The 26605-nt window shown below is 39.4% G+C and overlaps 1 protein-coding gene across 6 annotated transcripts in view; it reads right to left on the bottom strand.

Annotated features, from left to right (window-relative positions):
• CTNNA2 (catenin alpha 2) overlaps positions 1-26605 on the bottom strand; it is a 1142650-nt gene that overhangs the window by 302517 nt on the left and 813528 nt on the right. For all 6 annotated transcript variants that reach the window (XM_023552816.2, XM_010593677.2, XM_003413708.3 and 3 more), the window contains one exon: positions 24587-24667. In XM_023552816.2, coding sequence (XP_023408584.1) covers positions 24587-24667 — 81 coding nt within the window. The remainder of the gene's footprint in view (positions 1-24586; positions 24668-26605) is intronic.

Here is a 26605-nt window from a genome sequence, read left to right as displayed (position 1 = left end):
GTAATCCATACTGAAGGCTGTGGTCTTTGATCTTCATCAGTAAGTGCTTCAAGTCCTCTTCATTTTCAGCAAGCAAGGTGTGTCGTCTGCCTAACGCAGGTTGTTAATGAGTTTTCCTCCAATCCTGATGCTCTGTTCTTCATATAGTTCAGCTTCTTGGAGTATTTGCTCAACATACAGTTTGAGTAAGTATGGTGAAAGGATACAACCCTGACACACATTTTTCCTGACTTTAATCATGCAGTATTACCTTATTCTTTTCAATTGGCTGCCTCTTGATTCATGTATAGGTTAATCACAAGCAAAATTAAGTGCTCTGGAATTCCCATTCTTCAAAATGTGTTCATAATTTGTAATGATCCACAAAGTTGAATATCTTTGCATAGTCAATAAAACACAGGGAAACATCTTTCTGGTGTTCTCCGCTCTCAGCCAGGATCTATCTGACATCAGCAATGATATCCCTCGTTCCATGTTCTCTTCTGAATCTGGATTGATTTTCTGGCAACTCCCTGTTAATGTACTGCTGCAGCCACTTTTGAATGATCTTCGGCAAAATTTTACTTTCGAGTGATATTAATGATAATGCTTGATAAGTTCTGCATTCTGTTGTATCATCTTTCTTTGGAATGGGCACAACTTTGGATCTCTTCCAGTCAGTGGGCCAGGTAGCTGTCCTCCAAATTTCTTGGCATAGACAAGTGAGCACTTCCAGTGCCGCATCCGTTAGTCAAAACGTATCATTTGGTATTCTGTCAATTCCTGGAGCCTTGTTTTTCGACAATGTCTTCAGTGAAGCCTTGACTTCTTCCTCCAGTATCATTGGTTCCTGATCATACTCTACCTCCCGAAATGGTTGAATGTCAACCAATTCTTTTTGGTACAGTGACTATGTGTATTTCTTCTATCATCTTCTGATGCTTCCTGTGTCATTCAGTATTTTGCCCATAAAACCAAAAACCCATTGCCATGAAGTTGATTCTGACTCATAGAGATCCTATAGGACAGAGTAGAACTGCTCCATAGAGTTTCCAAGGAGCAGCTGGTGGATTTGAACCGCTGACCTTTTGGTTAGCAGTCTAGCTTTTATCAAGTGAGCCATCAGGGCCCCCTTTTGCCTATAGAATCCTTCAATATTGCAACTCCAGGCTTGAATTTTTTCTTCAGTTTTTTCAGCTTGAGAAAAGCAGAGCGTGTTCTCCCTTTTGATTTTCTAACACCAGGTCTTTGCACCTGTTCTTATAATTTTTTGTCTTCTTGAGCTGCCGTTTGAAATCTTCTATTCCGCTTTTTCACTTCATTATTTCTTCTGTTTGCTATATGATGTTCAAGACCAAGTTGCAGAGTATCTGCTGATATCCATGTTAGTCTTTTCTTTCTTTCCTGTCTTTTTAATCACCTCTCAGTTTCTTTGTGTATGATGCCCTTGATGTCATTCCACAACTCATTTAGTCTTCTGTCATTAGGGTTTAATGTGTCAAATCTATTCTTGAGATGGTTTCTAAATTCAGATGGGATATGCTCAAGGTCATACTTCGGCTCTCGTGGACTTGTTCTAATTTTCTTCAGTTGCAACTTGAACTTTCACATGAGCAATTGATGGTCAGTTCCTCATTTGGCCCCCGGCCTCGTTGTGACTAATGATATTCAGCTTTTCCATCATCCTTTCCACTGATGCAGTTGATTTGATTTCCGTGTATTCCATCCAGCAAGGTCCACGTGTATAGTCACCATTTAGCTGTTGAAAAAGGTATTTGCAATGAAGAAGTCATTGGTCTTGCATAATTCTATCGCACGATCCGTGGCATCATTTTTATCACCAAGGCCACATATTCCAAGTACAGATCCTTCTTCTTTGTTTCCAACTTTCATATTCCAATCACCAGTAAATATCTATGTATCCTGATTGCATGTTCAATTAATTTCAGACTGCAGAAGTTGGTAAAAATCCTCAATTTCTTCATCTTTGGCCTTAGTGGTTGGTGTGTAAATTTGAATAATAGCTGTATTAACTGGTCTTCCTTGTAGGAGTGTGGATATTATCCTATCACTGACAGTGTTGTACTTCAGTATGGATCTTGAGATGTTCTTTTTGACAATGAATGCAATGCCATTCCTCTTTAATTTGTCATTCCCAGCATGGTAGATCATATGATTGTCTGACTCAAAATTGCCAATACAAGTCCATTGTCGTACCGTGTGGATTGCATGTTGCTGTGATGCTGGAATCTGTGTCACTGTTATTCAAATACCAGCAGGGTCACCCATGGCAGACAGGTTTCAGTGAGCATCAAGACAAAGACAGACTAGGAGGAAGGACCTGGCAGTCTACTTCCAAAAAAAAAAAAAAAAAAATTAACCAGTGAAAACCTTATGAATAGGAGGAGAACGTTGTCTGATGTAGTGCTGGAAGATGAGCCTTTCAGGTTGGAAGGCACTCAAAATACAACTGAGGAAGAGCTGCCTCCTCAAAGTAGAGTCAACCTTAATGACATGATGGAGTCAAGCTATTGGGACCTTCATTTGTCGATGTGGCATGACTCAAAATGAGAAGAAGCAGCTGCAAACATCCGTTAATAATCACAACGTGGAATGTACGAGGTATGAATCTAGGAAAATTGGAAGTTGTCAAAAATGAAACGGAATGCATAAAGATTGATTCCAGACTAGTGAGCAACAAATGCTATTATTGTATGCCACTGAGGTGGTGTAGTGGTTTGTTACACTTCACTCTTGTGATAATAGATAAGCAATAAGGTAATATACATTCCTAAGTTGAGGATTTTTGTGGTCACTGAATCACCATTCTGGGGATGGAAGAGACATTTTAAAAATAGATTTCTGATCAGTTAACCAGTTTGGTGTCATTTCAATTCAGTTCTTTGGCCAAAAACACTGAATTAATAGTAGCTTGCATTATACATTATATGCAACATTATAATGTTGCATTATACAGCCATGGGCCATGTTTTAAAAAAAAAAAAAAAAAACAGATGCATGCTCTTACTTTTACAGATTTAAGACATTGTTCAGTCAAAAACTTGTACCAAAAATACAAGTCATGAGGCCTTGGAGGGAAAAGGTTTGAGCTCATTCTAAAGGGTGGTAGCAGGTGCTTGGCTGCTTCTTCTGGTTTCATTTTCTGTCTCAGCATACACAGGTTCCCTTCTTACATGGCAGGTAAGGGCAGCTGGCTTCATGGAAAGAGGCAATGAATGTTTGCCTCAGAATCCAAGGGAGCACAGGTATTATTGTGGGGCTCCAGATGGCCTTGATCTTGCAGGTACAGAAGTTGGCCTTGGTGCTAGCAGAGCATTAGCAGAAAATGTAGTCCACAGGTGCTGAGTATAGTAGGAACAAGTTAAGCAGAGGTTGGTGAAATGGAGGGTGTATGCAGAAGGTGGAAGCAGAATGCAGCAGTGGCTAATGGGGGAGGTGCTGAGGAAGAGGGCAGGGCATGATTTAGAAAAATTAGTATGTCATATTAACAAACTTCATTTAGTGCTTATTATGTGTCTGACACTGTTCTAACAACATTTTCCTTAGGATAACTCATTTATTTCTCTTGAAATACATGGCTACTCTTTTCTCTGTTATACAGATAAGAAAATTGAAGAAATAAAATGAAGTCACTTGCCAACATTCACAAAGCTAATAAGCAGCAGGGGTAGGATTTGAACTCAGGTTATCTGGCCCCAGAGTTCATGCTCCAAACTACTGGTATGAACAACCACTCGTATCAACTCTGTGCCAGCTTTACAGCCTTGACTGACAAAAGGCAATGGTAAATATGATGGTAACAGGGAAAGTTCCAGGAACATGCATGGTCCAGCTTTCTACATGACGGTTCCAGTGCAAAAAGGGTCCTGGGAGCCTCCCCACCTTCCCAGTATGAGACTGTAGGAGCAAAAATAAGAAAAACTCCAATAGAGAGGTTGTAAGACCAGACCCGTGGTAATGGTGTTCCAGTGGCCAAATTATCACTTTTATGTGGGAAACCCAGGTTCCACCTCATGTGCAGCCACCACTCGTCTCTCAGTGGAGGATTGCACATTGCTATGGTGTTGAACATGTTTCAGTGGAGCTTCCAAACTAAGACAGACTAAGAAGAAAGACCTGGTGATCTGCTTCCACAAGTCAACCAATGAAAATCCTATGGACTGCAATGGTCCAATTTGTAATCGATCATGGGATAGCACAGGACTGGGCAGTGTTTGGTTTTGATGTACATGGAGCCACCATGAGTCCTTATGCTGACTTGATGGCAGCTAGCAATAATATTTGCATTGGGAAAATCTGCTGCAAAAGACCTCTTTCAAGTGTTAAAAAGCAAAGTTGTCACTTCGAAAACTAAGGGTCACCTGAGCCAAGCCATGGTATTTCCAATCACCTCATATGCATGTGAAAGCTGGACAATGACTAAGGAAGACCAAAGTAGAATTAATGCATTTGAATTATAGTGTTGGCAAAGAATATTGAATATACCATGGACTGCCAGAAGAACAATCTGTCTTGGAATAAGTACAGCCAGAATGCTCTTAGAAGCGAGGATGGCAAGATTCAATCTCAGGTACTTTGGACATGTTATCAGGAGGGACCAGTCTCTAGAGAAGGGAATCATGCTCACTAATGTAGAGGGTCAGTGAAAAAGAGGAAGAGCCTCAACTAAATGATTGACATAGTGGCTGCAACAATGAGCTCAAGCACGGCAATGATTGTGAGGATGGTGCAGGACCAGACAATGTTCTGTTGTACATTAGGGTCACTATGAGTCAGAACTGACTAGACAGCACCTAACAACAACAAGAAGATAGATCCAGGGTCAGATGGACACAGCAAGAGGGACTCAGTGATCCTGCCAGAGGCAATGGTGGTGCTGAGTCTTAATGTGCCCCCACTCCAGGGGCTGAGTGAGCCCCATTGGGAACTCAGTAGGAGACTCTGTGACTTCCTAGGTCTTAAGGAGGCTACGAAAAATGGAAGACTCATGATTCAAGTTATGCCTATCACAAAAATGTACTGATGGGTTATGCTTGCTCTTATTTAATCATTTTAACATGACATTGGTCGAAATGTTTTCAAAAGGTAAATTTTGGAATGTTTAATAAAGGCAATTTCTCAGAATTCTGACTAGGGGTCAAACTAAGAGAAGTGAGACTCCTCCCAGAAGTGATTGGGACCCATTTAACATGTTTTGATACGGTATGTATGGTATATATGGAATACACAAGCCAGGTCGTGGCAGAGATGAGCAGGGATCTGCCTTAGTAGAGAGGGATACTTGAAATCTGCAGATGCAGGTTAGCACTGTGGCAATTTCACATTCTGCTTTTTATTCTTATTCTTAAGGGTTCTAGGATCAAACCATATTCATCCTGAATATATCTACCTATAACATAGTCCATGAGCACAGGCACATCCAAAATTAGGAGCCAGTAGCCAAGGCCCTGGACTTGGTATCATCCAGCAAGAGCAGGGAATCATACATACTGCCTTCATTAGCTCATAGGTCCAGTGATTTGTGTCCCTGATGAATAGGAGCACATTTTTTGACCTCTCTCGCTCTTTTTTTTTTTTTTTTTTAGTAAACAGGCAGTGTAATTCCTGTATAAATTGACTATTAGAATGGTTTAAATGCCCTTGCCTACAAGCTGAAAGGCATAGTTAACACTTTTTTACATAAGCTATAAGACCAAAATTTAGCTATCAATCAACCGGGGCAGAAAGGAATGACTTGACAAAATCATTCTTTAAGTTTGACAGGAGTCAAGAACGCAAGGCTTTCTTCCAACCGTTTAAGTGTATGCGTGACAAGGGAATATTAATTGCATAAGACAAGATATTTAAAGGTAATGGCTCAGCACTAGCCAGTCTATTTTACCTAATTATGGCTATTCCTCAATGTAAATAACTGCATTTTCTTCAGCAAACCGAAAGGAACGCAGTCAATGGATCATACCTATTCTAACAATCCACTTCCTTATTTCATGGGAAGACAGAGTGATGAAAAAGTAGATACAGTTTAACTCTCAAAGTCAAGAAGAAAAATAAATGGTCTCAAAAACAGCCAAAATTGTCTTGCGTTGGAACATGAGGAGTATACAATGTACATAGTTACTGCAAAAGTGTTTTGCACAAAGACTAAAACACACAGCTATTTGATGAATATGAAACAGTTCTCGGCAAAAGACAGTACAAGAAAAACAAATGGCTCTTCTCAGCCAGCTAGAATCCCAGAGGCTTAAAGTTGGATGGGACTCTGGAGGCTGCATGCCCAAATTTTAATCTCGCCAGTGAAAGGACATCTCTGCGATTCCACTTAATGGATATTCATTCTTGAAAAACTAAAAAAGGTCCCTTAGTCATGTGCTTTCAATAGTGCATTCCAAAACTTTCCTTCTAACCTCAAGAGGAGAAAAAAAAATTATCCATAAATATAAATTGACACAAGTGCCACACTTTTATTAATGATATTTAAGTGTTAAACCAAACAAAAGCAATGAGATTGAATGTGCAAACATATAATGGAGTAATATCAATGCAATTAGCTCAAAAGAGGTGGGAACTTTATTGTAAGAGTGGTATTTATCAACAAAAGGCAATGGTAAATATGATGCTTATGGAGAAAGCTCACCATCACTCAGAGAGAAAATATCCTTCATCCCTCACTTACTTTACTCCACTCTCTCTACTCAGGATTGATGCTCATTCATTTATTCCTTCTACTAGCATTTGAGGAGCATCTGGTGTACCAAGCACTGTACTTTGTCTCAGGGACACAGAAATAAGCAAGAAAAGCCATTTACTCTCACTGACTGTTGAAAACTCCTCCAACATCTCAATTCCCAATTACTAACAAAGCTACAGGGATCCACTTGACCTCATACATGCTTGATAGGCCTCATAAAGGACGTTTCTTAGAAATAAGTATAAGTTCTTCTTGTTAAGTGTATTCAAGTCTTATCTTGAAGAGACACTGAAAAGAGTCCTAATTTGTCACATTCCCTTCATGACACATTACTTAAAGATTTCTTCTCACTTAAAGACTCTCTCCACCCCTCCATCAGGATGTTACACTCTTACAATTACCTAGCTTGTTAGCTCAGAAGATTTGGCATTTTGAAATGGTGGAATTTCAGGTAGGATGGATGAAGATGGAAAAGGTATTTCTAGAATAGCTACCTTCCTCAGATCCTTTAACCCACACTAAAAAGTAGGCTAATTCTTACACATATTTAAAAAGTCTGCTCAGTTTCTGGCTGCTTACTGCCTTTAATAATAATCTGATGCATGTCCTGTTAAGCTTTGTTTTGTTTTTTATAGCTTGCGAGATCCTTCCCAGACATTATTTCATTTGACCTTCTTTACAATGTCACGGTGGGGTGAGGGGTGCAGTTTGCAGGGTGAGCATCATTATCTGTTTTGTATAGATGAGAAAAGGGAGGCTCCAACTTGTGGCACACAGCAAGATCTAGACTTGTATCTTCTGGCTTCAAGAACAGTGCTATTTTCCCAAGACTGGAACCATTGCCAAAGCCAACTCTTCAGAGAGGGATTGGACTGCTCTATAAGACAGAAGAATGATACTGGTGAGGAGTGGGCTTCTTGGATCAAGTAGACACATGAAACTATGTGGGCAGCTCCTGTCTGGAGGGGAGATGAGAAGGCAGAGGGGGACAGAAGCTGGCTGAATGGACATGGAAATAGAGGCTGGAGAGAAGGAGTGTGCTGTCTCATTAGAGCGAGAGCAACTAGGCATATATAGCAAGGCGTATATAAATTTTTGTATGAGACACTGCCTTGATTTGTAAACTTTCACTTAAAGCACAATAAGAACTAAAAAAAAAAAAAAAAGAATAGTTCTGTTTTATTTAAGGGTCATGTGTTTCTGGACCTGGCTGTTCAATTCATAAGTCCCAACTGGACAAAAGTCCTCCTTATTCTAATTTTGCACTTTGATGCCTAGTCAATGGCTCATCTCCAGTCTCATATACCCTCCAGCACTGTTTACCAAAAAAAAAAAAAATCTGAGATAAGACACCTGGATATTTTATTCTGAGTATTTAATAAAAATAAAATTTTTTTTTTTTTTTTTTTTTAAATATCTTCCATTAATTATCTGGTATTGAATGAGGACAAGCTGCTTGAATCCAGGGTGAGAACATCAACAGCTCTATCAGATAAGCTCAGCCCACAAAGACCTCAAGGAAGTTTGTGAATGTTGCTCAACAAATGATTTAATCTCCTCACAACTGCAATCGTATTTGGGAAAGACAATAACTAAATAGATAGATTTGATGGTAGGTCAATAGTAGAAACCTATAAAATGTGTGCAGTTAAAGAGTTTGAAGCAAGATAGAGGGGAGAAGTCCTCTCTAAAACCATTATTTCCAGTATGGTCACTCCTACAATCTTGAAACAGTGGGTGAAATGTGTTCCAAGTACAGTCATCTGGCCCCATCCTTCCACCATCAAAGCCTGCCATTCCATTTGATAATACAAGTCCTGAGTGTCTTAGAAGAATCCCCATTATAAAGACAAAGCCCCTGGGGAGAGCCCCAGGGGAAACCAGCTAATTCATACTCCAGGTATCAAATGAGTAACACCTCAGTTCCCTTGAGCAGAATAAGTAACTTTGGAGAATAAAATGCTGTTGGGTAAAAGAAAAAGGAGGCTGAGCACTTACTTGTTGTTACAGATATCACTGATAAATCGATCTTGGAGGCTTCCCACCATTTGTCGTCATTAAACAGCCCATCACACTTTCTAAAATGGAAGACCATTCACCATGCTCCTGGTTCGACTCCAGTAATGGATAACCGTGTTCCTCCAAGCTAATCCTCTCTCCAGAGCTCTGCCTCCATATGTTATACTTCTTCACTTGCTGTCTTTAACTATTGCGCAGCGTTGCGTTTCCAACAGCTGCGGAATTTTTCCCTAGAGGGGTTTCACTTCAGAGAGAGCCCCAATAATTACTCCACATTCCCAAGTTTGTGGAAATCCTACAAAATAACTGGTGCTGCCACCACTGAAGGAAATGGCAGGAGACAGAATCAGATTCAAAGTCCCTCAGCTTTTCAGGGAATTTCAGCATTTACACCACATTTGTTTTATCTCAGCCTAAACTTATTTTAATATTTGGCCTTTGACGGAAAAAGCCTCTGTCAAGGGCCAGATAGTAAATATTTTAGTCATTGCATGGCAGTCGTTCACTAACACATCTACTCAACTCTGTCCATAAAAGTAGTCAATACAATTTTAGAACCTATTATACCGCCACAGTAGTCAAAACAGCCTGGTACTGGTACAACAACAGACACATAGACCAACGGAATACAACTGAGAATCCAGACATAAATCCATCCATATATGAGCAGCTGATATTTGACAAAGGCCCGATGTCAGTTAACTGAGAGAAAGATGGGCTTTTTAACAAATGGTGCTGGCATAACTGGATATCCATCTGCAAAAAAATGAAACAAGACCCATAACTCACACCATGCACAAAAACTAACTCAAAATAGATCAAAGACCTAAACAAAGTCTAAAGCAATAAAGATCATGGAAGAAAAAATAGGGACAACAGTAGGAGCCCTAATACATGGCATAAACAGAATACAAAACATTACTAAAAATGCCGAAGACAAATCAGGTAACTGGTAGCTCCTAAAAATCAAACACTTATGCTCATCCAAAGACTTCACCAAAAGAGTAAAAAGACTACCTACAGACTGGGAAAAAGTTTTCAGCTATGACATTTCCAACCAGCACCTTATCTCTAAAATCTATATGATTCTGCTAAAACTCAACCACAAAAAGACAAATAACCCAATTAAAAAATGGGCAAAGGATATGAACAGGCACTTCACTAAAGAAGACATTCAGATGGCTAACAGATATATGAGGAAATGCTCATGATCATTAGCCATTAGAGAAATGCAAATCAAAACTACAATGAGACTCTATCTCACTCCAACAAAGCTGGCATTAATCCAAAAAACACAAAATAATAAATGTTGGAGAGGTTGTGGACAGACAGGAACACTTATACACTGCTGGTGGGCACGTAAAATGGTATAACCATTTTGGAAATTGATTTGGCACTTCCTTAAAAAGCTAGAAATAGAACTACCATACGATCCAGCAATCCCACTCCTTGGAATATATCCTAGAGAAATAGGAGCCTTTACACGAACAGATATATGCACACCCATGTTCATTACAGCACTGTTTACAATAGCAAAAAGTTGGAAGCAACCAAAGTGCCCATCAACTGATGAATGGATAAATAAACCATGGTATATTCACACAATGGAATACTACGCATCGATAAAGAGCAATGTTAAATCCATGAAACATTTCATAACATGGAGAAATCTGGAATGCATTATGCTGAGTGAAATTAGTCAATTGCAAAAGGACAAATATTGTATAAGACCACTATTATAAGAAATGGAGAAACAGTTTAAGCAGAGAAGAAAATCTTCTTTGATGGTTACGAGTAGGGGGAGGGAGGGAGGGTGGGAGAGGGGTATTCACTAATTTGATAGCAGATAAGTTTCATTTTAGGTGAAGGGAAAGTCAATACACAATACAGGAGAGGTCATCACAAATGGATTAAACCAAAAACAAAGAAGTTTCCTTAATAAACTGAACACTTCAAAGGCCAGCATAGCAGGGGCGGGGGTTTGAGGACCATGGTTTCAGGGGACAACTAGATCAACTGACATAATAAAATCTATTATGAAAACATTCTGCATCCCACTTTGGAGAGTGGCATCTGGGGTCTTAAATGCTAGCAAGCAGCCATCTAAGATGCATCAATTGGTCTCAGCCCACCTGGAACAAGGAAGAACACCAAAGACACAAAGTAATTATGAGCCTAAGAGACAGAAAGGACCACATAAACCAGAGACTACATCAGCCTGAGACCAGAAGAGCTAGATGGTGCCCGGCCACAACCGATGACTGCCCTGACAGGGAACTCAACAAAGAAACCCTGAGGGAGCAGGAGAATAGTGGGATGCAGACCCCAAATTCTCATAAAAAGACCAGACTTAATGGTCAGATTGGGACTGGAGGGACCCCGAAGGCCATAGACCCCAGAACTTCTGTTAGCCCAGGGCAGGAACCACTCCCAAAGCCAACTCTTCAGACAGAGATTGGTCTGGAATAGGGGTTGGAAAATGATACTGGTGAAGAACGAGCTTCTTGGATCAAGTGGACAGATGAGACTATGTTAGGATTTCCTGTCTGGAGGGGAGATGAGAGGGCAGAGGGGGCCAGAAGCTACCCGAATGGACAGGATGAGAGAGAGTGGAGGGAAGTACTGTGCTATCTCATTAGGAGAACAAGGCATACGTAAATTTTTGTATGAGAGACTGACCTGATTTGTAAACTTTCACTTAAAGCACAATAAAAATTAATTTTAAAAAAGTAGTCAATACAACTTGCATAAACAGGCAAAGGGCAGGATTTGGACCACGGGCAAGTTTGCCAACTCCTGATTTTGATGGTCTTGTTAGTGAGTTTTAGCCTTATGGTCCCCTTTCTCTGTCCATAAATTGCCGCTGCAATTTCCTGGCTATTTCAAGCTCCATTTACCCACTGCTTACTTATGACTGACAGTGGCTGTGCCCAGCGCTTACCTGCTTAAGAAGAGACCTGGGGAGGTTAGAGATAGCCTCTGAGAGCTGCCAAGAGGCCATTTGACAGATATTATTTGACCAAGTTGACTTTTGTTCTCTCCTTGCTTCACACTCTGCTAGACGACATAGGTATGCAGTGATCTCTAAGCAATTCTTTTTCTAGCAGAATCTTTAAGGCAAGGCAAGGAGACCAGTGCAAAGGCAAGAGGTTAAGAGCAGAAGTTGTTGGACATCCCTAAAAGTTCTGCAGATTAAGAGGGTATCTGGTGAGTTTTCCAGCCTGCTTAATATTGGTGTTCAGACCTGGACTGGACCCCAAATTCTAATATTTCCCTCCACTTTGGCTGAACTATGGAGGGCGCTCTTCAAAGACTGCCCAAACACACAGAAAAGACACTCAAAGAGCACCAGGCAAGCTGGTTGCTATGGTGATGCACAGACACAATGACTAGCTGATCAGTCACAAGTTATCTCCTTTCAACCAGTTGTTATGGCATCTATGGATGCAGCCTCAGGGCCACATTGATCTCAGCCTACGGATTTCAAAGAAGGGGCCGAGGGAAATCTGCTCAGAGTCAGGCATGCTTCATGAGTGCTATATCTTCCTGCCACTGGGTAACTCAGGGCTCTCACTCCCTTCTCAACTACACAGACCTCCCAGCTTGCCTTGCCCAAAGGTGCTTTTCAGCTTTTTAGTCACCCCCTTTATACAGCTGCATAAAACTTAGATTGTAGCTATTTAAGGAAACTTGATTCTCTCTGAAATTGAAGGAATCAAATAATAATATAGAAATCCTGCCCTTAGGAGTTAACAGGACTGAGGCACTTGGGAAAATCTAACAAACTAAGAAATGAGAGCGGATGGGGCTGGGATTGATCAATCATCCAAACTTCTGACAAGCACGTATGGTTAAACCCCTCCTCTCACCAAATTCCTCAGGACAAATCATTCGTCTTTAATTCTGGAACAGTCGGGCACAATCCTTTGAACTGTTTCACACTGAATATACCAGGCAGGTCTGCTATTCTCCTTATCTGCCTTTAATCAGATATCCCCTCAGCTAAAATGATAGTTCCTTACTTTTTCCCCTATGGTTAATTAGAAAAATAATGATCAAAATCTCATTCACGGTTCAGCTTCTCGCATGGCGCTGAGCACAGATATGGATGGCTTAAGGAAGGAAAAAAGTGGTTATTATATTAAACCCAAGGCCTATTATTATTATTATTGACAAATTCAAGGCTTGTTATTAATTGGTATTTACCTTATGCCCTTTTCATTAAGGAATTTTAATAAAAGCTATAAACTAAGACCAAAGAACATCAATTTTAACTACTACAGTCATTAAAAGGGCAGGCTTCAGTCAGCCAACTTGGGTTTGGGTTCTCCTACTTATGAGCCTTATGTTGGTAAGAACCGTAATCTGACTCTCACTACTTCAATATTCCATTCTGAAAGAAAATATTAATTATTAATAACACCCCCTCTGCATAACTTTTACAGGGAGCAATATAAAGTATCAAGGAAAAAATAAACCCAAAACAAACTTGCCATGGAGTCGATTCCAACTCACAGCAACCCTATAGGGAAGAGTAGAACTGCCTCATAGGGTTTCCAAGGAGTGCCTAGGATTTGAACTGCCAACCTTTTGGTTAGCAACTGAGCTCTTAATCACTGTCTAACAGTTTCAAAGCTTTGCTTTAATGACCTTCACACATAACTAGATACGAACGAGAGCAGTGGATCAGTCTATCAAGAGAGCCGATTATTTCAGTTGTCTCAAAAACAAGAGGGCATCAGCAGCATCAGCAGCTCAGACCCTATGTTTTAACCACTCTTAGCACTCTGGGCTATGAAATGGCAAGCCAACTGATTGTGAACCCATAAGTTCATAGGCACTAATAGTTACTATTTGTAGGTCTTTGGAACTCAATAGAGTTCTTTGCTGAAGTTTTTATCTGGTGGTTTGAACCCATCCAGCAAAACTGTGGAAGAAAAGGCCTGGCGATCTGCTTCCCTTAAGATTACAACCAAGAAAACCCTAATGAGCAGTTCTACTCTGCAACAAATGTGGTCATCATGGGTTGGAATTGACTCAACGGCAACTAACAACCACAACAACAAACTTGGGCAGAGTAGAAAACACAAGTTTTGAAGCACTACCCCAGTATCAATGGTTGATAATCACAAAATCATGAATCTCAATCAATTTTCTAACAATTAAAATTGCCCAAGTAATAGTGCCAGCTGCTGGAGGAAGGGGTGAGCTCTTAGCCTAAAGCAAAGACTGAGAGAGGAGATCTTCAGGGTGATGAAGAAAGACCTCTTGTCCCGGGATGACCCTTGAACAGAATCCCTCAGGGTCCCTTCTACCTATAAAACTCTATGGATCCATGATTTCTAAATCCATATCTTCTTTTTCAAAGATCATTAAGAAATATACTCCTTTTTCCTTTCTGTCCTACCCATCCCTCGGTTTTGGGGGTAACTAAAAATCTTTGTACACATGTAACCATGTAATCATCATTCAGCTTTTAAAGTTAGTGTTTAAAGAGTTTGTCTCCTTTTTCTTCAAGTTAAAGAGAGGTGTGATTTTTCTCCCTCTCACCGGGGAACATTCTTTGTCCAAACGATTAAGTTCCTTGGAATTTTTTTTTTCTTTAATATGAAGGATATTTTCCATGCTCCAGCCTGACAAAAATACCTGTTCTGGGTACAGTTTCCTGAAATGTGGTGCCATATGTGCATCAGTAAACATTATGTATAGAGAAAATTAAACCAAGCCTTATAATTAGGCAGTAAGGAAATTACTGTAGACCTGAAAGAGTAAATCAGCAGTATTAAAAATGCTCTCCATTTTCTCTGCAGCACTTCAGAGAGCCATAAAAAGCCTGTGTCACGATGATAAACACCGAGAAGAAATGCATTTTGAGCAAGACAATCTAAAAGACACCACAACTCAAACAGTCTTCAGTTTTGAAGTCCAAGGTATCATCACATAAAATTTAAAACCCAGTTCTATTGCCACTAATATAGGACATTCAGAATTTGGGAAGAAGTTTCTCATAGAGTAGGTGTGTAAAGGCTTTAATAAACAGAGGCTTGGGAGCAGAGCCAGGATTAAGGTGAGGTTCATCCACGATGAAAAAAATAGCAACATGTTCAATAAAGACAGGATCAGCATTACTGATTTTTCCTTTGGGCTCAGCCTTCAGTGTGGCTTGGCAGGACACTCTTATTTATCCTGTCTTCATTTAACATGTTGATATTTTGTTCATTACAGATATTTTTGCATTAATTTTGATTTTCTACAATACTACATACATAATAAAATCATAAAACATGATTACTGAGCTTTTGAGTGCCTCCTAAAATCTTGTGCCCAAAGCTAGTGCCTCATTCACTTCACCCAAGTTCCAGTTCTGCTAGAAAAAGCACAGATGTTGCCAAAGCCCAGAATCCCTTTTGAATTCCCAGCTCTTCAACACAGCACAGTGAGCACTCAGGCCACTCAATTCTAATCTTCACTCACAGGGAAAGGGGCCTCATGGATCCCCATCTCTTGCAATATATATTCTCTCTGCAAAGTGTTTTTCGGCTGCTAACTGAAAGGTTGGTAATTGGAACCCGCCTAGTGGCTCACAGAGAGATCTGGCAACTTGCTCCTGTAAAGATTACAACATAGAAAACACTATGGGGCAGTTCTACTCTGTCACATGGAGTTGCTCTGTGTTAGAAGCGACTCCATGGCATTTAACAAAAACAACAAAATGCAAAGCCAAGAAGCCTTTTTTCCAGTTGCCGTTCAGTTGACTCTCACTCATGGTGACTCAATGTGTGTCAGAGTAGAACTGTGTTCCATAGGGTTTTCAAAGACTGGTTTTTTGGAAGTAGATCACCAGGCCTTTCTTTCAAGGTGCCTCTAGGTAGACTTGGACCTCCAACTTTTTTTGGTTTGTAGCCAAGTGCATTAGAGACCAAACGGGTGAATTGTCTCACAGATTTTCAAATACATCCCCCAAGGGACTATGATGGGGTCTGAAAGTTCTCAGCATCAGAATCAAAGGCAGTGCAATTCAAACTTGTGAGAGCATCAGAAATGGTCTGGAAAACTTGTTAGGATACTGATTTTAAGGTATCAGAATCTCCCAAGATGGAGCCATGTATTTCGGTTCTAATAGATTCTTGCGCTGAGTCTTCTAAAGCCAGCCCAGCAACAGGGAACCACTGGGTTAAGACATAAAAGCCCTCTCTAAAGGTGGAGATGGACAATATTATTATAGCACAAATGAACTTTTGAGATTAGCAAATTGCTTCTGAAAAACTGGAGTCAGTGACTTCTATGTCTAGAAGGGAGGGAAGTTGATGATTGGGGTATTCCTGAGTAGGGTGGTAGCTACACAAAGGGGATTCTTCAACACATCTGGTGCAGGCTGACACTATCTCGGGCACTGAAGAAACAAAGAACAATAGAACAGAGGCACAGGCAAAAACACACAGATGCCCTAAATCCACTGCAAAAAATGTCATAATAGAGATATTTTTAAATGCTCTAAAGCCTATTGGATAGATCCTGTTTACAGGAATTTGATAACGTTATGACAATAAAGTGACATTTAAGCTGAGCTCTGTAGGAAATCTGTGAATTTTTCTGAAGAATAAAAGAAAAGGAAAAGGCTTTCCAGGCAGAAGAAACAGCAAAAGCAAAGACACGAGGTTATGGACCCACTGCTGTTGGGTCAATCCTGACTCATGGCAACCCCATGTGTTACAGAGTAGAACTGCTCCACGGGATTTTCCTGACTGTAATCTTTATAGAAGCAGATCTCCAGGACTTTCTTCCATGTCACCACTGTGTGGGGTCAAACTGCCAACCTTTAAGTTAGTCATTGAGTGCAAGGGGCTTGTACCACCCAGGGACCTGAAGATATGTAAAGGCTGGCTTATCGGCTTTTCTCAGCTGCGGCTACAGTGAGCTAAAGGCAGAGGTGCTGCTGTCAGGGAGACTGGTTATGAGGTTGAGGCCACTATTTTTGTGAAGACCAATTAAGCAGTGCCAGTGGGGGTGCAGAAGATGAAACGGAAATGCATGTAGGAGGTGGGATCAAGTGGACTGCATGACTGATGGGGATTTAAGAAATGATAAAGAGAGAAGTTGCCTGGAAGAAGTTAATCACAGTGGGGAACAAACATTTGTGTGGGGTGGGAGAAGGTGGCAGGGTTTGAATTTGACGTACCCTGGAAACTTCATTCAGCCAAGAAAGAAGACCAAGATGGGTCAAGGCAAGTAATGTGAGTACAGGAATATAAGCAACGTCACCTTCTTCACAATTTTCTACCCCACAGAGGGTGATGTTGAATTCCCTCAGTCATCAGAAGTAGCATTCATGGGAGTGAGGAAGGCACAAAGTAATGAATTCCTAGAGCAAATGGGCTTGCACCAGGGCTGGTGGTGACAGCAGAAGGGGCAGAGTCTGCAGGAAGATGACTCACTTTCTAAATTTCAGATTTATCCAGTCTTCTCAGGAAACAGGGAGAAATAAAGAAATATCAGCAGTCCTGTTGGAAATTTCCCCTGGGAAAGCTGATGCCAGAAGTCTTTTCAGGTAATAAAAGGTGACCTTCTGCAAGGAGGGGTCAAATAGAACAGATATATTTGGCCATAAAGCTGACTGTCATGATCCAGTGAGTGCACTCGGTCAGAATCAAGGCGATTAGCTGCTGTATTCAGCTTGAGAAACATCTCAATTCAGGCCATAGTGGCAGACTTTTGGACAACACATTTTAAAATTATCTCCTTTTCAGTGACAGATTTGGATAAGAAATCCCAGCCTAAGCATTGCCTCCAACAATGAATATGGGCCATCCTCACTTAACCAGGATAGGTGTTCTGAAATGCATGTTCTGTTAAGATGAAAGGGCAGTCTGAAAAAAAAAAAAAAAATCCTTATTGCTTAAATCATCATTCTTGAAAATATTACTAATTTTCTTGCTTTCATTCTGGAAAATGTGGTTCTTTTATTATTATTATTTATAATCCTATAGTGAATCTTCTAGTCTCAGAATCAGGATTCTTAATGGCATTCTCATTGCATAGAACAAGAGGAGCCATGGACCAAATGTGAAGATTCTCTGGAACAGGTTTTGGGATCCAGTCTTAGCTATTTGCTACTTCCCCCCTTTTCTTGAGCCATCAGGGCTTAGAGAAATTAGCATAAGGGAACAAATTATTAGTTGAAGCTTCCACTTACATATTTTCTTTTCACCTTTTCCATTGTTGTTGATTTTGTATTTGCTGAGTCTTTAGTTTTTTCTTGTTTTTTTTATTTTAACGTGTAGGATTGTTAGTTTCCTTTGTGGTTACCTTAATGTTTACCCCTATTTTTCTAAGTTTAAACCAAACTTATAAATTGTTATATTGCCTTGACTTCCTCTCCATATGAAAGATCTATGACTACATTTTTTAGTCCCTCTTTTTTGTTTTAATGTTGTCACCTTTTACATATTGATGTCTCTGTTTCCCGATTCTCAGTTTTTTAGCTTTGATCTATTTTTGTGACTTCCCTATTAGGGTTTATATCTGGTTGCTCTGTCCTGTGCTGTAGTTTTAGGTTGTAATTTGATGTTATTAATTTTCTGACTGGAAGACTCCTTTTAGTATTTCTTGTAATTTTGATTTGGTTTTTGCAAATTCCCTAAACTTCCTTTTATCTGGAAATGTCCTAATTTTGCCATCCTATTTGAAAGACAGTTTTGCTGGGTATATAATTCTTGGCTAGCAATTTTTTTCTTTCATGGCTTTATATATGTCATCTCATTGTCTTCTTCTCTGAATAGTTTCTGCTGAGTAGTCTGAGTTTAGTCTTATTGACTCACCCTTGTAGATGACTTTTCGTTTATCATAGGCACTCTTAAAATTCTCTCTTTATCTTTGATTTTGGCAAGTTTGATTATAATATGTCTTGGTGACTTTCTTTTAGGATCTACCTTGTGTACAGTTCAATGAGCATCTTGGATGTCTTCTTATTTTTCATGATATCAGGGAAGATTTCTGCTAACAAATCTTCAACAATTCTCTCTGTATTTGCTGTTATCTGCCCCCTCCCCCACCCCCCTGTTCTGGTATGGCAATCACTTGTTGGTTATTCCTCTTGATAGAGTCCCACATAATTCTTAGGGTTTCTTTATTTTTTATTAAATTCTTTTATCTGATTTTTCCTCAAATTAGTGTCGAGTGCTTTATCTTCAGTCTCACTAATTCTGACTTCCATTACCTCAATTCTGCTCCTATGGCTTTCTATTGAACTAATTCTGAAATTTTATTGTTAATCTTCTGGATTTCTGTTTGTTGTCTCTTGATTGATTCTTGCAGCCTGTTAAATTTGTCATTATGCTCTTCTATAATCTTTTTTTTTTTTTAAATCTTCTTAAGTTCCTCTATTGCTTTGTCTGTATGTTCCTTGACTTGTGAAGCTTCCACTTAATTGAGATTTTTTTTTCTATTCATACCTATGTTATAGAGCCCTCTGCTCACTATATTATGCTACATGATTAACCAATGTTGATCAAATCACTAAACTTTATGTTGTGCTCTAGACTTGCTCCTGGGATAGGTCATACCTGGTGTACTCTCCAGGCTTGCATTAATGTGTGAATAGTTGACCATAATGTTGGCTCACAGGAATAAATTAAACTAGTTCATGGATTGAACAGTCTTGACAAGGGAAGAGTTTGTCCATTGTGATATTTCAAGAACTATTTCCAACTGATGAAATCATGTCCTGGAACTTGGCCTTCTGTTTTCCAGGAGATAAATAAGTGTGTGGTGGTCTGACATTCAGGGCTATTGTATCAGGATTTTCCTAAGATAGAGGTGGTTGAATATATAACCCATGATCAAGGGACATATCTAAATAACGGCCTTTCATAGTGGTCTTGAACTCTCTCCTCCCAGCATTTTTTATTCTGCTCTCTGGGGTTCCTGATCCCATTTCATTTCCGTTGTCTTTTAAGTTGCTTATGTTCAATATTTCCAATGTCATTTACTGTAAAATCACTTTCTAATCTCTATGCTTCTATAGCAGTGTGGCAATCTGACCTAGGGGACAAATCCCAGGGCTAATTAGCTTTGACATAGGGTTTCAATAGTAACAATATAAATCTTGACATTTTGGGAAAATCAATATTTTATTTTATGATTATTTTTTGTTGTAGTTGTACAGATAGCCTCATGTTCTTATGAGGAAAAGCAGATTCAAGTCCAGAAACATATTATTTTAAAATGTTTTCTTACCATGGGATCTAAAAATAATTGCCCCCAACATGGGCAGATGCTAGAAAAAGAATTGAATGCCTTAAAATTTCTTTTTTCTGTAAATGTTTTGAACATGTATAATTCATGCTTTGAGAAGCCAGATACCTAAACATAATAGCACTTTTTCAAAGGAGGATCCAGTGAACCATAACAGCTGGAGACTGGGGAGACGATATAACACCACAAATAAGAACCATATTTCTGACAGCCACTATCTACTCCACATCCAACAGCCACTATAGACTTTTTTTTTTTCTGTCTTCTGTGTGTTCATATCACCCACTCCCAAATCTTAGAGTGATGGAAGTAATGTGGAAAACCATAAAGAAGATGCATAATTTTATGCAAACTCTTCTTTCTCAGAGGAGCCCTGGTGGCACAGTGGGTTAAGCACTTGGCTGCTAACCAAAAGATTGGCGGTTTGAGCCTACCAGCCACTCTGTAGGAGAAAGATGTGGCAGTCTGCTTCCATAAAAATTTACAGCCTTGGAAACACTATGGGGCAGTTTCACTCCATCCTATAGGATCACTATAAGTAGAATTGAATCAATGGCAATGGGTTTGGTTTTGGTTCTTCTTCCTCAACTGCATCCCCCAAAGGACACTAGTATACAAATGACCCACTTACATAGGCAGGATGGGGTGGGGGTTTTGAGCAAAAACTCTACAGCCAGATTGCCTGGGCTGGAAACCCCCATGGGTCCCCACACTTTGTGGTCTTGGGACTGTTGCTTTACTTTATGTACCTCATCTGTAAAATGGGAACGGTGATAATCTTTTCCATCTCATAGAGCTGGTGTGAGGAATAAATGAAGTCAGTACGTTTAGAGAACACACAACAGTGCCTGGCACATTGTAAGGGATCAATACATTTCCACTATGATTTAGTCTACATTTTGTGGATAATGATTTTACAAGTTTTTGATGATGGCCATACACCTTCAGCCATGGTTCTTATACAAAGAGCTGGGTCACAAAGGGGACCACTGTGGGAACTCTTTGTACTTATTTCTGTAGTTCTGTCTGGAGGCAGAAACTCGATGAATCAATATTTAAATATACCATCCTGTAACGTGTTTTGCTTGCTTGTTTTTAATCTCTTGCTATATCACCATTTTATTTAAGCACTTACCCAGATGTAAAATCTTTAAAACATGTTTTTTGCCTTCTGTTTGAAAAAAATTTTTTTTTTTTTTTTTTTATCTTAATAGAAATTGAGACGTCTGTCAAGTCGACCATCAGTGAATCTCATTGCTGGAACCATTGTGATTGCCATTGGGGTGAAGGGATAAAAAGAAAGCCCTTAATTGATTTTGGCAGTGAGGGATTCACTAAGGATAGAAACACCCTAATATTATGATTTTTATTTATTTGATTCTTGTAAGAAGCTTTGGGTCCTGATTTGCTTATCAACTAGGAGAGAGAGAGAGAAACCTTTATTAGTTTTATTTAACTTTATTTTTTAATTTTAGTTTTAATTTTTTAACTTTAGTAAGACCAAAATAAGGAGCCCTGGTGGCACAGTGGTTCAGCGCTCAGCTGCTAGCCAAAAGGTCAGCAGTTCGAACCCACCAGATGCTCAGTGGGAGAAAGACGTGGCAATCTGCTTCCATGAAGATTACAGCTTTGGAAAACCTATAAGGTGGCTATGAGTTGGAATTAACTCGACACCACACAATAATAACAACAAGACCAAAATAATAACCAGAATAAGTCAGCTTCCCTGTAAGTGTATGAAAAATTAGGAGGCCACGCCTAGAATAGATGGCTCATAGGAGGGGACCTAGAGGGGCAGCTGGCAGACATTGACTGGGTCCTCTCTACGAGATAGTAGACAATGTGGACCACTAGGCGCCCAGGCAGGGAGTCAGCCAAAAGCTCTCGTTTGCACAGTGGTCTGATTCCAGAACCACAGCAGTGACAACAGCTCAGACGTGGGGCATACTGTCCCCAAAGCTCTAAAATTAGAACATAATGCTTAAAGCTGGCAGTTATGTTCCCCCAAATCCATTTTTAATTCTAGGCAAACCACTCCTAAGAGGATTGTGCCCTGCCACTGCGCACTGTCATGGGTTTAAATGGCAATATAGACCTATGCCAATGTGCCTGAGGGTTCTTTCAACTTTTTTTTCACAATTTAGGGCTTCCCAGTTTCTTGGGATATGCTGCCCAATAGATGGGGTTCTACTTACTTAAAAATTCTAGTAAATTCAGAAATCCTTTTTTATTCAATCACTCTCCATTTTTGTTTAAGTATCTAGAAACACTTGTCTCCTTTCTTTCACAAGGGAAGTCCAAGTTAATGACCGTAATTAACTGTATTTTTTTTTTTTAATTTGGTGCTGGAACTTTGCAAGCCTCCGGGGTCACCCTTCTGAAGAACACTGCCCAAACTAAGGGCTATGAGGAAGAGCAGGAAAACGAAGACGTGGAAACTCATGAAAATTAATAGAAATCTTTCTTCTTTTTTAACTATAATCTTTAATTGTAGCTTTTTTCCTCCCATGTTATTTGATTTCTCTAAATAGTGTATAAAGAAACACATGTGTGCAGGGAAGTGGACATGGATAACTGAGGGTTCTTATTTAGAATTTGTTATAACAAAAGATTTTCTGTAACTGAAAGAACAGGCGGTGTCTCAGCAAGATAGAAACACTCTTTTGAACCGTGAGCATTCACTACGCCCCTCTTGCATAGCTAGCATCAGAAACTCAGGTAAAACCTTGTTAAACCAATTAACTAGCTCCCTAAATCTAAGCCGAGGCTGTACCTGAGCCAAGTAAATTAGAGTCCTTGCATGTTCCATCTGCACAAGTGCTAGGTGGCTTCAATTTAGATCAGAGACACTTTTTGTACCACTACAGGTGTACATGGGGAGACATAAGAGATGGGAAGAAAGACAAAAATACCCTAACATATGGGTAGGGATAGAACTGACAGATGGGAACCATCTTAGTTCTAGAGAAGCAGATTGGGGAAGAGAAAGACATCCAAACCAAATTCAGGAATGTGGTATAAAATTATGCCATAACTGCTGGATATTTAAACCATGAAACAATTCTCCTTTTATTCTTATTCTTCTGTATCTTTGGGAAAGGTGAGAAGAAGAAAAACATATACTATGCATGAAATGATTTCGGGGGAGGACATACTCCTTCCAGTGCCATCCTAAAGGGAGCTTTTCAAGGAGCTTGTCACCAAAGCATTCAAAATTCCACCATAAATTCCAATCTAGAATTTCACCACTGTAATTTTTTTTTTTTAATCAATTCAAGAGAGGTATACTTCTCTGGGAATTGTAACAACAGAGTAAAAGATTACTTTATCCATTCCTTCCTAATAAGTCAGAAAACTATTACTATAGTGGAGAGAGCTCCTGGATGTGAAAGAATGATACCTACTAAGAATGGGGTGAGAGGTGAGGAGGTGAGAGGACCCAGTTTGAACAATCTGTCTGGTTCACAATCTAGCCAAAGGCAAGCCTTGGAGAAGATGTCCTCCCACTGTTTTTAAAGTCTGTGATTATCAGGCATGAGAACCTCTAGCATAGGAAATGAATGAACTCATACAACCTTATACAGCTCAAAGACAGCTTACAGATAGTTTTCTTCTTTGATTTTATAGACAAGAAAACAAGAGGTGATGGACACACAGTCATACTGCCAGCTTAGTTGGCAGAGCCAGAACTGAAACCCAGAATTCCAGACATCTGATTAAATGTTTCCCATTAACCTCAATCCTCATTTCTACTACCCATAACATCTCATATCAAGGAGGTCTTTGCATAGACATATGAGTCTAAGAGAGCAAGGACAGGTGTATCCGGCCATGTATCTACTGGTATTAATAATGCCTAAGAGGACAGAATGTTTTATTCTTCCTTATTTCAAAGTAAAATAAAAAGAAAATACTTTCCCTAAAAGGGCTTGTTAGCTGGGCAGTCAAACTAGAGTCATCGTATTCCAGAACTAACTGTGATCTCTTCTAGAGGATGTTAGCTCAAGTGTGTCTACACACACAGGTGATATCCTGAAGGCAGCACAGAAGCTCCTCAGCAATAGTTAGATTCGGTTTCTTCTTCTCATTCAAATCATTTCTGAGATGTCCATTGCCCATTCTTGCCCAGGCACCTTGCTAATCAATACGTAATCAATGAGATGGACATATAAAAAATCCACCAGTATGATACAGGCTATCTCCCAGGAGAAACCTAACGGATGCCGTTATCTCTCCAAGAGAAAGTACACTATCCAAGAAAGTAGAGCTCACCATAGAAACATAAAGTAAGGTAAGGCAAATGTCACCCAAGCCAACATTTCCTAGTATCATCCAGCATTCTCAAGGCAAAAGGGGGCCCTATCCAATGATCTTTTTTTTTTTTTTTAATTCTGTTCAAGGGTTGTTGCCATCCTCATACACCTTGTGGTTGCTACAACTCCTTACTTAGCAGCCAAGACTTCATCAGAACCTCCACCTTGCTGATAAAATATTTCTCTGTGTGTTTTGAAGTTATAAAAAATGGCAGCCTGAATGTCAGTTCTAAGAAGGCACCCTGAAAAAAGGGACATTCTTTGAAACTAGTACTAATAACCATGCACTTAAAGTAAAAATAGAAAACAGTACCTGTCTCCTTAGATCTCTTGTTTTCTTGGTCATCTTATCAATTGCAATGTTTAGAGGATCTCCTTTTTCTTTCCTTCCAGTCTATTAAGAAAAGAGAAATCATTTCTGGTTTAGAAAATTAAATGGTAGAAACATTAAAAGTTGAAAAAACAATTCAAGAACATACTTGAGTTGTAGAGTTCATACCCCCCCCCCAAAAAAAAAAGGCAGGGGATTATTTTCTATACGCAGTGAACATAATTTGGCTCTAATGCTACTTTTCTCCCAAATAAAAATAAAAACTGACAAAAATCAGTACACTGAGAAAGGTTACAAATATGTCCATATTCAACTCCATGCAAATCTAAATTTTCTTCTCTTTTCCAGACGTTTAGCTGTTAAGTAAACACATCAAGGATGCTTTGTTTTTGCCTTCAAATACAAATGGTTCATGCTTCTTTATTATGTAAGCACAACTGTGTTGAATAGAAGATAATTGAGAAGAATAAAAATGAAATAGAAATTGAAGGTAAATCACCAGAATTTGGAATTTTATACGAATACATCATATACTGTATTGCAACTTCAGTACCCAAATCCAAAGAGATGCTTAACTGGAAAATACAGCGTTTCTAACCTCTGTTCTCTCAAGCAGTCGAATGCTGAACATGATAATAAGCCACCCACAGCTTGAGATGGTAAGGAAAATTTCCCTTATGACTGAAACAGACAGAGATATAGGGAAAAAAACCATCTTTAATAAATGTATTAGGAATTAATAAATTTACTAGGAAGTTTCACTAAATAATTCCTTTTTTCCTTTATATTTTGGTGGCTGCAGAAAAAATCAAAGTCAAACAAAATGCAATATCCACTGTCTTTTTAGAACAAGATTCCCAACAGATTAAAAAAAAAAAAAATTACAAAAATTTATGGATGACATTATCTCCCTTTTAAGAGAAAAGAGTTTTCAAAAGCTTTGTCAAATCTCTTAAAGTATCTAAACTTTTAATCAAACACACTACACATTGATTGATTTGTAGTCCTAGAGGCAGGCCTATTCATGTTCCAATCCCAGTCTTTGCAAAATCATGGTCTCCACAGCTACTTGTGTATGTGATGAAATGGTATTGCAGGTCATCAGTTGAGTCTAATGGAATGTCATGATTTGTGAATCCGTAAATTTCCAACAAGTTTGCAAATGTTCTCTTTCAATGACAAAAATCTGAATATATAAAACTGATACATACACATCAGATCTACACAGTGGGTTTAAAGTGATGGCTCTTCACAACTCTTGCTTAATCATTTTTTTTTTCTGAATATCTAACGCATAGACCTATAGTGTTTCCATTGAAAGTCCAAACCAAGACATATATGTGCGTATTTCTAATCATCTAAAATCCCACAAATCCCCATCATCCTTTCACAGTCCCTAAACTTACCCGCTGGTCATTTTCATCTCTACACTGAGAGTGTAAGTAGGAAAGACCTTAAAAGAATGTGACTAATATTTTACAACTTTGAAATATTGGCACACAAACAGCTCCATGGAAACTAAAGTACATGGAGAAGAACATTGCACTGTTTTGTCACTGGAGAGAACCTGATGGAAGAGCAAGTATGGCTTCTGTGCTTGGAGGCTTTTCATATTCAGGTGTGCCCCAAGCTCAGCAGCCAGAGTCTGTTCTTTACTCTTGCTTTTCTCCTTGCAAATAGGATGTCTGTCACAGAAATGAAGGGCACTTTTGTGGAGATGTGGGCCATGATGGAGGAGCCCTGCTGGCACAGGGGTGTTAAACAAAAGGTTGGCGGTTCTAACCCACTAGCCTCTCAGTGGAAGAAAGATGCAGCAGTCTGCTCTCATGAAGATGTACAGCCTTGGAAATCCTACAGGGCAGTTCTACTCTGTCTTATAGGGTAGCTATCAGATGGAATTGACTCGATAGCAATGGGTTGTTGGATTTTGGATCATTCTGATTCTGAGAACCACAGAATTCCTATGCCCTTTCTATTTATAAGAGTAATAAAACTTAGTTT

The sequence above is a fragment of the Loxodonta africana genome, chromosome 15 (genome assembly GCF_030014295.1).
Source record: "Loxodonta africana isolate mLoxAfr1 chromosome 15, mLoxAfr1.hap2, whole genome shotgun sequence".
NCBI classification, from domain to species: domain Eukaryota; kingdom Metazoa; phylum Chordata; class Mammalia; order Proboscidea; family Elephantidae; genus Loxodonta; species Loxodonta africana.
Note: the sequence above shows the minus strand (reverse complement) of the source record. Positions and strands in the feature narration are given on the sequence as shown.